Here is a 13818-nt window from a genome sequence, read left to right as displayed (position 1 = left end):
TAAATTCATTCAAAATTAGTGATTATCGCAATGAAAGACCAGTTTTTAGCTCATTAACAGCCCAAAGCAAAGTGACAGTCCAGTTAACTGCTGGTAACAATTGATTTCATGGAGGTTATTATTAACATCGTGAATCTGAAGTGGATAACATTGCTACAAACGTTATCAATTTAATTTTCCTGAAACCTTGTTTGTATTTAAAGGGCAATTAAGGAAATGCATAACTGCATCTGGAGCTGAAACAATCAAAGGGCTTTTGTTGTTTTAATTTTTATATATAGATATGGAGAAAATATTCCTCTGTGTGTGTGTATAAATATAAAAAATAAACACACACACACAGAGGAATATTTTGGGGGTGACTAGGCCCCACCTCCCACAGAATGACTTGTATGCCAAATCTGAGTAGCTGCACCAGTAACTGAGGTGCCCTTAACAGTTGAGGTGTGGGTGCAAAATTTTAGGCAATGCCCCCAAAACAGAGGCCAGCTCTCTGAAATATATACGAATGCTGGCCAAGAGAATAGGCAGCTATCCTGGCAGATGCTGCCTTTTCCAGCTACCCAACCGCCAATGCTGAGCCTATTCTAGATGTCATTAACTTCCCCCTTAGTATCAGCAACTGGGTAATGCTGGTTAGGGTGTTATGTGGCTGCCTAAGATTGCCCTCTTCCAAAAGTCATAGTGATAGACTCCACACAGCCTGAATTCCAACAGTTGGATTATGAAACTATGAAGGGAGGCTCTGAGTAACCTTGACATCCTAAAGCAGGGGCTGGATTAGGTTCTAAAGTGAGGGATTGACTGACCTTCAGTCTTTCTGCAAAAACTTTTGAAGTGGGCCCATCAGACCCAACTCCCTTTTCCCCAACAAAATGTTTATTGGGAGAAGATGTGCCCCTCAAACTTCCCAAGGTGGGGACAGGATCACAAACCCCGCCCTCACTTTTCTTTCATAAGTGGATTCCATTTCCTACCTACCTCCCAGGGCCCTATTGGCGCAGGCACACACATGGATGGATCTTGGGTTAGGCCAGAGCTGTCAGTCTATCTCTTCACTCATAGTACGGTCCAGTGGATAGGAGGCTGGTCTAAGAATCAGGAGATGTGAGTGTCCTGCTCCAAGCCCTGCCACTAACTTGGTCTCACTGTGTGGCCTTCCTGTGTCCGGTTTCCCAACTGTATAGTGAGATAACAAATGTGTAGCTGAGTGTTGTTATAACCTAGAACTGAGGTAATTCATATGAGCTCCATATGAGATCGGAGGTCCCTTGTTCTGAAGAGCTTTCATATAATGAAGCGCTTTCAACAGGATAATTTTAGCCATATATTAATTGTACTGAAAATGCTTCTGAGTGGCAATGACAAATACAGTGTATCGGGTTTTTGTTTGATTATAATCTACTAAGGTTTCAGGAATATTAATACACTTTTGTATTATTAAAATTGACACAAAAGCCACAATTAGAAAATGATTGAAATAGACACAATTATCATTAAAATTGGTAACATTATGGAACACAGCCAGGCTGGAATAAGGAGGATGGTATTGAATATCACCAGATTGAGGAATTAGGCAGCTTGCATTGCTTGTTCCTTTCTGATTTGCTGCTTTGAGGTATTGTAAATCTATAATTCCTGACACTTACTGAAATTGACTAAGAGGGACACATACATTTTTGTTAACTTAATTTGCTATTGAAAATTTTACTCAATAATCATGAAAAGTAAATGACTCTGTAGTACAATATTAGTTGTCTGTGAAAAGATTAAAATTCAAGTAATCTTCATAGACTGGACTAGGACAGTAACTAAAATAAAAATCCATGACCAAATTAACATGTTAAACAGTCGGGGGTGGGGGTTACATAGCTGCAGTTTTTACACTAGTGGCCATTCTTCTATATAAAACAGGCAATCAACCATAGCATTGTGTCAGCTTTCACGTTAAAAACATATTTATTTTCTAAACCAGGTTCATTCATTAACCGGTATTCACTCAAGAGCTTTTCCCAGCTGCTCTGAATCATTTTCTGTAGTGGGGCACATCAGTTTTGCTCGTGAGATGAAATAATTCCTTGTTATTGTTATGGTTATTATTTGGTAGCTGTTACAAACCATTTTGTTCATTCACATGCTGTACTGTATGATAGATATTTGCTAAGAGCAGGCATATGGGCCCCAATGCAGCAATGCATTAAAAATGTTTATCTTTACACATGAGAATAGTCCCTTTAACCTCAAATAGGGCTATTCCTATGTATAAAGTTAAGCATCTGCTTAAGTGCTTTGGGGGATCAGGGTCCCTATGTCTTCCGTGATGACGACTGACTCAGTATAGTGTTTCAAGTGTCCACAAATGTATTAATACAGTCAAACAAAATAGTCCCCCCAGAACAAAAGGCCTTTGCCGTCATTGAAGAGGCAAAGAAGGCAAGAGTAGCTTTTATTCCTTCCCTGGCCTCCTGCTTCTCATAGTCATATGAGGGCAGAATCTGGCCTCCAGTTCAATAATATCAAGTGCTTGGCGATGTAGAGAATTTAAAAATACCCAAAGGCTTGTCCCACAACCACTTCTTGTCTGTGTCCCTGCAGCGGGAGTTCAGTTAAAAAGGTGACTAAGAAAAGAGAAGAGAAGTTGTTCCCTCCTCCGTTATCCCCGCTGCTGGATGAGCCAGCACACAGGCGGCACAGCAGTGACAATAGCTCCTTCAGCCAAGAGAACAGCGTCACAAACTCCTTGCAGACCGGCAGCTCTTCCTCTTCCTCTAAATTCGGAAAGAATGAGAACAAATCCTCTTCGAACCCCAAAGGAATCTGTGTAAGTAATTGGTCAGAGTGGCTGAAAGTGAACAAGATAAAACAAAAGTAACTAAGCTTTGTTCTGTTTGCTTCTCTCTTTTTTTTAATATCTGTGTTTAAATCCTTCTGTAACCCCACTGAAGAGCGGCTAGGCACGGAGCGCTCCAGAGCAGTACACAAGCTCTCTTGCAAGTTCCATTTTTAGATCGGCATTAAGCATCCATTTGACATTGTGTGTAACTGACTAGAACACCTGTTCCCTCAGCTTTATAGGCTAGATTTACAGCCGTGGACTATCTGCAATTTCTCCTCCTGCCTGTGTAGTTTTAACCACACACATAAAGAAAAAATCTTGGATGAATTTTCTATAGTGTTAGCATATTTCTTACGACTAATATCCCCAAATTCTCAGCTGGTAATTAAGCACTGTAGCTAAACTAAGCATTGCAGATTGACCTGACCTCCTGATAAAAGTCCAATGAAAAATTGCCTGTGTGTACACACTCAGCGACCAAATGTCTGAGCACCTGCTTTTCTACCACGAGCTACCTCCTGATTTGCTTTTTTTCCTCATCTGCCTTCATCTGCTTTCCTCCTTCCCTCTGTTTGCTTTGATTTGGTTTCTGCCAACTCAAGACCTTTCTGACTGGGATACTACATAATACACAAAACTCTCTGTTGTGGAGTAGTTAGGGTTGTTACACCCACTAAATGCCTGACACAAACCCACAATAGCAAAAAAATAACAAGTGAAGTTCCTAACTTTGCAGATCTTCTCGTCCTCCAGCCCCAGGCATCCGCATTCCCATACAGACCACATGACGCAATCTGAACTCTGCCCTGCTGTCGCCTGTATGGGTACACCCTTCTACCAGATTACTCTATCCCCCACCACTAGCAGTTGTTGAGGTTTGGCACAGGTGTTCACTGTGGCAGGAGAGACAGGTAGGTAAAGGAGCGTGTGCAGAAGAAGTGATGAAAGGCTGGCATCCCTATAGTAGAATGGCGGTTGCCGTTCATGTTCCATGGTATAAAGTAGCTGAAATGACAAGGGGTGGATGGTTGTGAGTGAAGGAGAAGATGTTATGTGCTGCTAGGTGGCCTCACTTCCCAAATCCTTGCTTTTGTGTCAGGCATGTCCTACGTGTAGCAGTGCTTCACACTTCACAGCAAAGTCTTTTGTGTGGGAGTTCCCTTGGTTTCTTGTCATGCTTAATTAGGGGTGGGCATTGAATGAGGGGTGTGGGGAGGGGAAGTGGAGACCTTAGAAGTGCAACAGGAGAATATTTTTTATCCATCAGCAGGTGCGCATGAGGCCTGCTCTGCTGTAGGATAAAATCTGACAGAAAGCATCGCTCCTCCTTGGGAAGGTTTTATGTACGCCCAGTCAGGTTTGAACTTACCATCAATCGAGTTTGCTTGCATTGGGCCCCATCAATCAGGCTTGTGTGCACCAATCTTTCTCCCTCCCTCCCTCCCTCCCCCCCCCATCAATCAAACAGTCAGGCTTGCATGTACTCACTCCCTAAGCATCAACCAACCAGGCTTGCTCATGCCCAGCCCCTCTCGTCCTCCTCCACTGAACCAGTCACACTTATGTGCACCTGGTCCCCATCAACCAGTGAGGCTTGTATGTGTCCATCACCCCCACATCCCATCAATCAGACTTCTGTGCACCCAGACTCTCCCATCTATCCGGCTTGCGTGCACCTGGCCTCCATCAATCAGGTTAGTTTGCATGCACAGTCCATAAACTTGAGCTGTTACGAGAATAACAGCTAAAAATGACCATAAATTCCACATTCTTTTAAAAATCTTCCCATTTGAGCAGTTCTCCTCAGGGGCCTCCTCTCTGCCAAGTTTTGTCTAGATAGGCAATGGAGGTTTTAAAAAATATCGGTCAACAATGAAAAGTAGGGCTGCAAAGGAACCTTTTTAGCCAGTTTCAAAGGCTTCTTCTTTAACATCTATGAAAAGAAACAAAAAAAAGATGTTTAGAAAATTCAAGGGACGTGAAAATTAACCCTGTATGAATTTTCACAGCAATTGGATACCTCCTTTTAGAGAAAAATGATAATTTATACTTAATTTTAAGACCATTTTAGAAAGGACCTCTCTTTATGGAGTCTCCGTAATGAAAGATTTTCTTGTTTGCTTCCATTGCCTTTTGACTGTTGCAGAAATGGGTGTGTTTGGCCTCATTTTTCACAATCTCCCATGTCATGAAAGGTTGCCAACCTTGTAGTGTAAAATGAAAATACTCAAGTTGCATTAGAATGTAAGTGACAATTCACTTTACCTTATTCTCCTGTCCCTATTGCTTTCTGATTTCATGTCACTTTATTTCAAACTGCCAGAGCAGTACACATGCCTTCCACCAAAATCAATGCCAAAATGAACTGCATATGTCAGCAAATAAACAGTGCTATGTAAACCACCGGGCTGTTTCCTCCCTCAATCCCAGATAGATGTTTGATTTATCCACTGAGTTGGTATCTGAAATATTCCCCCACTAAAACATATTATAGGGCTCTTCCATAGTTCATTGGCTAATCTGTAATTTAGTTCATCTAATTATAAACAGAGTTCACAAATGAATTCCAATTGCCTAGTCTAACTGCTTATGTTATATCTCTAGCTTGTAGAGATCTCTTTCCCCTTCCAACACTTTTAATAAGGGTCTCTAGCGAATAGTGTTCTGTGGTATCGATGCTGACTTTACACCTTTCTGAAAGCATGTGTTAATGAGGTCAGGCATGTGAGCAATATGTAATCACGGTGCTTAATCAGTCTAATGGGTTTGTAGTAGAAGGGAAAGCAGGGTGATTTGTGAGGTTCCTAAAATGTGAAAAAGTATCTGAATTTTAACCTCAAGCTGTGCCACTGATGTGTTTTTCTTGTTTTGTTTCAGTGTTTTTAACACATAAAGGTGTTTGGGTCAAAGTTTAAGGAGTTAATGAAAATTCTCTTCCGTAGGAGGAGGAATCTCGCCATAGACCAACAAACAGTCTCCTTGATACCAGCCATCTAGAAACAGACATCTGGTCTACAATGCCTACACTCTCCAATGGGAAACCCGAGTCTAGAAGACCTAAAATAACATTTGATGACATGTATGTAGTATTAAACAGTCCAGAAATGTGGAGTAAGATTTTATCTAAATGTCTAATAATCCATTTGTGCTAAATATGAGATATATGCTTTGGGTCTGAATCAACAGTCTTCACACAGGCAAAACAATGGGAGCCGTGCCTGTGACGTAAAGGCAGAATTGGGCCCGTAGCGGCAACATCAATACATGATGGTACATAGAGTTTTTCTCTTGACAAATGAATTTTTATCATTTATTAAGAGTTTTTTAACAAATGTTTTCAGATTATAAATGTTGAACTCCAGGGTAATTCTTCCCTAATTTTTTATTTTAGCTTCTCTAATGGAAACTTGTTAATCAGTTTGAGTTATTTTGCCACTTCCTCTATTCGGCACACATTAATGGTCCCCTTTGGGCTGCTGTTTTCCACAGCTAGCCACTTGTGTTCATCAGTCACATGCTCACTAAGCATATCATTACATTCAGCGGCTTCGTATTAATATCAGAAAAAAATTAAACAAATAAGTGGGCATATTTGTCTATTAGAAATGGTCAGCATTCTTCTCAGATAATGTTTGTCCAACAGCAGGAAAACGTAGCCCTGAAGGAATTTAATCTGTCTCCCTAGGCTTCACAATGCAGACTATTACATGCAAGAGGCTAAGAAGCTAAAGCACAAAGCAGATGCACTGGTAAGTGTCCGTCCATTTTCTGCCATTTTTTCAAGCATTGAAACTGTGTTTCTGAAGGGATCATCCAGTGTCAACTTATACACTGTGGGCTTCATCCAAAGACTATTGACTCCAAAAAGAGTATTTCTATTGACCTCATTGGATTTTGGAGCAGACTCCATATAAGCTGACCACAGCAAACCCAAGTCTGAACACTGTTCCTGACTCTTAACGCAGTGTTCCTATTAAGGTGGCCTGCGGAGCTGTGCAGAGAAAAGCAGTTTTGTTTTCCAAAGGATTTCAAACCTGAAAATTTCAGAATTCTCCATGAAGGAAAATTCCAAGCGGAAATTCACATTGGCTCGACTGAATCATTATGATATAATTGTATTATATTAAATGATGTATAATGTGATACAAATTTTTTTAAAGAAAGTCATGGCAAATGACATGTTTCATTCTATAAAAGTTGAAAAAAAGACATTTTTATAATGGCAAATGTTTTTTCTGGTTTTCTTCCAAAACAAAATTCTCACAAAATCAACCCAATTTGGCGAAGCATTTTGATTTAGATGGAGCTGCTTATTTTGATGGGCTATGACTCCATCAAACTTTATCTGAGCAGCTCTGCAGTACAGCCATTGCACTGTAATGTAGATTTTGATCCTGTCTGCTGCAACTGGTACCGTGCAGCCGCGCCCTTACGCAGCCTTAGTAATATAGAACTGTCTTATTTCTTTAAGTAAGGTCACTATAAAATAAAATTGAGCCTGGCCTCTAAATTTCCCCCCACAAATCATATACGGGGACAACTAATAGTCTTTGGGTGGCTAATTATCTTTTTTAAGGGTGAAAACAATATTTTTCCTGCAAATCAGTTTATTTGACAGCAAAGAATCGTTCAGTCCTGCAAATGACTGTGGTTGCAAACGAACAAAAAATGTAGCACCCATTGTTTAGGAATGTTACAGCTTTAGGGGTATGTGGCAGAGAGGGAAGGGATCAAGCTGCCAATTTCAGCTCCCCATGCTCATTTTCCCAATTCAGGGGCACGAAGCTGTTCAGCATGTTTCCTGCAGAGCTCAGGCTCAGGTTTTTGGCAACATCCCGTGATTGTCACTAAGCTAGAAGTCAGACCTCCTGACATGCCCATTTGCAGAAGGTGGCCCACGCTGATCACTTAAGACTGACTTAGTAGAGCATGTTAAGTCAGAATGCTGACATCTATACACAGGGAAGGCTCACAGAAGCAGACTGACAACACCTCCTGCAGCTGATTGACCTTTAAGGAAAACACACATTGTTCTGGCATAAACCTGCCTGCTTTATGCTAGCAAATATTTACAGACTCAAGCTCATGATGGTCTCAACATGCTATGTCAATCCGCTTTTCTCCACAGCCTGATTGACTCAAGACAGTGTTGACCTGTCTTCCATCTTCTTACCTTTGACTGTGTCTTACAGAATTAGGAGTGTTCTCAAGCAGAACTAACATGAAAAGGCATGGCACATCATGTTGTGGCCCGCAGGCAGGCCTTTCATGTCACATGTAGTTTGACACCCCCAGTGCTCTGATCGGAGTGCCAGGCCAGCAGCTGGGGTATAAGTTGTTAGCAGCCACAAATGCCCACGAACTGTGTATCTGCCTTTTCTTTCCACTACTTAGATCTTTTTTTTATTTTTTTCATCAAATGCGGTTGCACACATATTTCTCCAAGCAACTCATTTACCGTACAGTCCCTTGGCATTAGTTGTCCTACAGAAACAATTGCTTCTGGTTACTTTGTGCTGACACAATGAAGCACGCCACGTGGAAAGATGTGGTGTTGTGCCTGGGAAGATAATGCGTGTGACCCCTGCAAGTGTCAGGAAATGTTAAGGAGATGTGGAAGCGATGCTGCTGTGCTTGCACAGAGAAGAGACTTCCAGCAAAAGTGAGGGTGCTTGAAATATTCTGAAATGGCCCACTGTAAACCCGTCATTGGCTGGAAGAGGGGCAAGAGATCCACTCATTTATGATTAGGCACACTGTCATCAGAACACAGAGCACACAACATGCCCAAGATAATAGGCCTAATTGTGCTCTCCTAAAAGCACCATCAATAAACTAGAGAAATGTTATTGACTTCATTGGAATTACCCTGGATTTACACTGCTGTTTGTGAGAGCAGAATTTGGTCCCATGGCTTTATCGCCATTGATTAAGAGGATGCACCTTTGCTATGTCAGCTTAAAGCTACAATAATTTTCTGTAATATATAGAAAACTAGCTTCCAAAGAACACCCAAAAGAAGGTTTTGCCTCAGGTAAAACAAGGAAAGTGATTGGTGGAAAAGAGAGAGGAATGAGATGAGGTCTGCATTCCCTTTTGACTGTTCAGAGGGTACTGTAGAATAAGTGTAACCAACTGGTGAAGGTGTTATATGTCCCCCTCTGTGCCAATCCACAGAGAATATAACAGTCTGCAGCTACGAAGTCTTAAGCTGTAGCAGCTCGTTCTGTTAACTCTGGAGATCCCTGGTTCATTCCCCATGGTGTCAGCCAAGAGGGCATCTGTCACATAAGCACACACAAAACAAGCTTTTGTTGCCAGACTGAATTTTGTGCAATTAGAACAATAGGGTAAAAATGTACATGAAAATAGAGAACGTGGAATGTGTCTGGTGAGGAGAGCTACTAAATGGTAGCAGCAGAGTAAAATATGCCATTACAAAGCTCTACTTTAATCTATTGTTATAATCAGCTGCCATTTTGTGAATAAAAAACGTGTGCAGATACATTGAAAATATTTTGATAGAGACATACAAAGACATTTTTAAGACTTCAGTTTTATTGATTCCTTTATATTAAATGTCATATTAGTGAAAGTCTTACATCCACCTATCAGAAACTGAAAATGTTAAATACTGTTATAAAATACTTACTATAAAAGTGTCATATATAATATTCATTACACATAAAAAAGAAATCAGTATGTCTAACTCAGTTTAATCACAACCATTATCAGGGCTAAAAACCTTTTTGCAATAAAATTCTAGTAAAATAAAATATTTAGCGGTGCTATATTTTTTTACTTTTGTAATGCTATTTCAGGGTGTGATTTGCAAGATAAGTGATGAGATTTTGGAGTGGGAGGAAGGAGGGTCAACAATCACAAAAGAATGTCACATTTTCCTGACACGTGGCATAGATTTGTTACTTACCTCTTGCATACTAGCGTTCAAACTTAGGCCCTAGTATATCAAAGGAGCAACATGGATTTTTTAAAGACTGTACTGAGTCTCACCCTCAGCTGGGATAAATTGGTGTAGCTCCATTGAAGTCAACAGACCTCCACTTTTTTACACTTGCAGAGGAATTGGCCCTATGTTATCTGTCCAGCTTGGTGAAAACATGACCTGGCTTTAATTCTTTAATATATGCATTTTTAATGTCAATGTTGCTTTGTATACATTGTGCTCTATCAAGCTGGAAATAAAAGCTGAAGCATCGTCTTGATGGTTTCATCTTCCTATTTCAGTTGGAGAAGTTCGGCAAAGCAGTGAATTATGCTGATGCTGCTCTCTCCTTCATTGAGTGCGGGAATGCTATGGAGCGAGATCCATTAGAAGCTAAATCTCCATACACCATGTACTCAGAGACTGTGGAACTCATCAGGTTAATGTCCTTTCTGTGATCATTTTCATAATCTCATTTCAGTCATAATTAGAACCTGCTCTGTTTTAAAAAATATCATTTCAACATATTAATGATTTGTCCAAGGCATCTTCATCTCAGAAGTCATCATAATTAGTTCTTGCCATTTTATTAATGTCATGGAAAATTTATAATTGATGGACACTGCTTTTATAAATTATCCCCTTTAGAGGTTATAATGTGAGTGTTATAATTTGCAATATTCATAAAACTAAAATTGAAATGTAGTGGGGGGAAGTAAAGTATAGTAATTTCATCGTTTGGCAATGACACTTGTCTTTTAAAAGGTGTAGTTTTATAATTCAAAACATTAAAATGAGTCGATCAGGATTTCTATTCTAAACTCTGTTTTTGCAGAGGTTTATAACTTGGCTGTAAAAAATTGTTCCAGGCCGTAACTTGGTATATAAGGTCGCATCCAGAGATAAACTTTTGCACATGTATATCTAGACAAACAGAGAGTGGTTGGTTGGGGTTTTTTTTAATGTTAAAGGAATATGAAAAGCCACTGAAATTCACTGAGTTAAATTTTTTAAATGTAATTTTTCAGTACAGAACATAAAAGATTTTGCCTAATATTAAAATGCCTGAGTTAGTATTTGAAAATCAGCGCCTGTTTTCTATAGCTGCCCTAAAGGATCAACTCTATAGAATTTACTCTATAAAATAACTAATGGGCCAAATTTTGCTCACTTTACTCACAGATAATCTCATTGAAATCCATAGGATTAAATTTAATTGTGATTAAAGCAATCAGGATTTTGCCCATTTGCTCTCATTCCCCTCTGGCTCTCATCATTTTTACACGGGTATAACACCGTTAACTTCAGTAGGACTACTCCTAATTTCCACCAGTGGGGGGGAAAAAGCAGAATCAGGCAAAGTGTTTGTTTTGATAGGACTTGTTTATATGAGAGACTCTATTGTGTCAGATTAGTTATTAGAGTCTATCAAAAAAATGCCTGTTTTACGTTTTGAAGGAGGAGATATTTACATACTAAAATGTATCAGATCTGAAGAAGCTGTTACTCTCGGGTAAATAAGAAGCCTTTTAAGTTTTTTAAAATATGTATTTACATACACCACTTGTTAAAAAGAAGAACAAAAAAAGAGATTATGCCACAAAAACGATGTTCACACAACATTTAGGATCGGAATTAAACCCTGAAGAACAGTGAAATTAAGAATTAAGGCCATACCAGTCTTTCACTTCCATTCCATTGTGCCTGCATCTTAACTGTGAGTCACTTAATATAGTCTATGTTCTACAATACATAAGCACAAAATGGTGTAAGAAAGTAAACAGTAACGTTATCTTTTCTTCAAGTGGCATGAGTGCTATGTCAGGGATGGGGTGTGGCCTAATGGAGAGAGCCCTGGACCGGGATTCAGGAGAGCTGGATTGTATTCCTGGCTCTGCCACTAGCCTGCTGGGTGGCCTTGAGCAAATCTATTCCGATGCCCATCTGTAAAATGATTGTAATCTTACTGACTTCCTTTGTAAAGCACATAGAGATCTAGCGATGAAACGTGCTATGTCAGAAGTATTGTAATTGTTGATAAGTAGCTTGCATGTTTTGGAGGAGTGTGAAGCAAAGCTGAGTGGTTCTATCTGTCTAGCTTAGGGTTTTTCTGTAGCACGCTTCACCCTAGTGTCTAAGGGTTTGTCCTGTGCATGTTGAAGGCAATGGCAAAGCCTCGACTGGCTCTAATAGTGCAGGATCCGAACCTGTCTTCTGTGCAAGTGAATTAGGCCTCCATACTGATGTCTGCAGTTGACGTCATAGACTAGGAATTTTGCTCTTCACCCTTTCCAGTTTCTGGGAGCCATCCTGACACCTTTCCCATATGAAAGAGGATACTCTTAGAGCCACTGGTAAATGTTGTGTTTATATACATTTTTAAAGCAACACCACCCCTGTGATGATTGGGGTTGATCATGAACCATTTGATGAAATTCTATTTCTGTTGCCTGTGCGAGGCAGGAGGTCAGATTAGATGATATAATAGTCGCTTTTGGCCTTCAAATATATGAAGCTATGAATGACAGATGGTTCCACTAGTAAGAAAACTAAAGCCTTTCTCATCTGCTCGTGATTCACCAGAACTCTAAAAGATTCACACAACATGATTCTTCACAAAATAAGAGAGTTGGTGGATTCTGGAGCAGTGAGCACTGATAATTTAACAACATAATGTGGGTTTCAGTAAGCCGCATAGGGCCTGATTTTCAAAAATGCATGTGCAAAATGGTGCATGCAGGAGTTGAGCCTAATTTGCACATGCAGTTACCATAACTGTAAGCATGGTCACTTGCACATGCAAATACATGCTTTGCATATGCCACAGGTGGAACGGTGCAAATTAGGTGTGAAACCGTATGTGTACCTTTTTTAAAAAAATCGCCCTTAATGTAACTTCAACATCAATTTGTTGGATACTGTGTAGAAGAGATTTATATTACTTTTCCCTGTCACGATGCTGTCTACAGGCAGACTCTTGTTCTATCTATTCCAGTCATTTTAACTGCTCTGAGATGTGGGTATCTGCAGCAGTCATTTATTTGCGAAAACAAGTGGAGCATCACGGTGACTCAGAATGCCAGAGATCTGACTCTCAGAGGTGCATAGACTAATTGTAACACTAAAATCGCTAGCGTAATGCTGCAAATCCTGAAGAGGAACACATCTCTGTATTTGACAACGTTCATTCAATGTGACTGGAGCAATAACAAAGAGCATGAAAGACAGAATACTAAGGAGCTAAAGGGTGCCTTGCTAGAAGAGCATGCAGGGACGTGATGACGGGTGGCAGCAGGAGAGCAGTGCAGCCTGCCACTCCATTACCTCCTTGTAAATGAGAACTCATCAAGACTGCCTGGATACCTTAAAACTTCCTTATGCAACACTGAACCCTATTACTTATTCTAACACAAGTACCTGTGAAATTGCATTAAGGCTCAGAACAATGATTTTATGTGATGAATTGATTTTCAAGAGACTAAATGCATGGAATGGAGTGTGCTCCGTTAAAGCAACTTTAAAAAACAGGAGGGGGGAATGCTCAACCTTTTATCGCCCAAATGTTGGACAGCAGCAATTAAATAGAAAGGAAAGACAAAATATACAAGCATCATAAATTAATGGGGCTGGGAACTTAAAAAGCTATGAACATGACCTTGCCTTTATTTAAACCACTTCATATATAAATATTTTGAAGACGTTGCAGAGGCATTTTTGAGTGGGATTTGGAAGGTGTTATTCAAACCCCATGCTATTAAATGTAAAACCTAGCTGTAGATTATTTTCCTCTTCAGTGCAAACAGGACTGAGACCTTACATTTTTGGCCGGCACTCATTGCAAACTAACTCAGTGCTTGTCACCCCAGAGTGCTGGCTGCAATGTTATCTTGGCAGCATTAACGCACTCCGAAATAATTCACCTCCTTGGCCCAGAAAATGGGCTGATGATTTGCTTTAGTCCTCCAAACTTTAAGTGTTGCTTTCTGTTGAATGTTACACTCATCCCATTACTGTGAAACATTGCGGTGATTATTTA

The 13818-nt window shown here is 40.0% G+C and overlaps 1 protein-coding gene across 2 annotated transcripts in view; it reads left to right on the top strand.

Moving 5' to 3' along the window:
- Nucleotides 1-13818, top strand: part of AFF2 (AF4/FMR2 family member 2) — a 402517-nt gene that overhangs the window by 374826 nt on the left and 13873 nt on the right. For both annotated transcript variants that reach the window (XM_030576098.1, XM_030576097.1), the window contains exons 13-16: nucleotides 2596-2821; nucleotides 5779-5915; nucleotides 6522-6585; nucleotides 10085-10221. In XM_030576098.1, the coding sequence (XP_030431958.1) occupies nucleotides 2596-2821; nucleotides 5779-5915; nucleotides 6522-6585; nucleotides 10085-10221 (564 nt within the window). The remainder of the gene's footprint in view (nucleotides 1-2595; nucleotides 2822-5778; nucleotides 5916-6521; nucleotides 6586-10084; nucleotides 10222-13818) is intronic.

Source organism: Gopherus evgoodei, chromosome 9, assembly GCF_007399415.2.
Source record: "Gopherus evgoodei ecotype Sinaloan lineage chromosome 9, rGopEvg1_v1.p, whole genome shotgun sequence".
Lineage (NCBI taxonomy): Eukaryota > Metazoa > Chordata > Testudines > Testudinidae > Gopherus > Gopherus evgoodei.
Note: the sequence above shows the minus strand (reverse complement) of the source record. Positions and strands in the feature narration are given on the sequence as shown.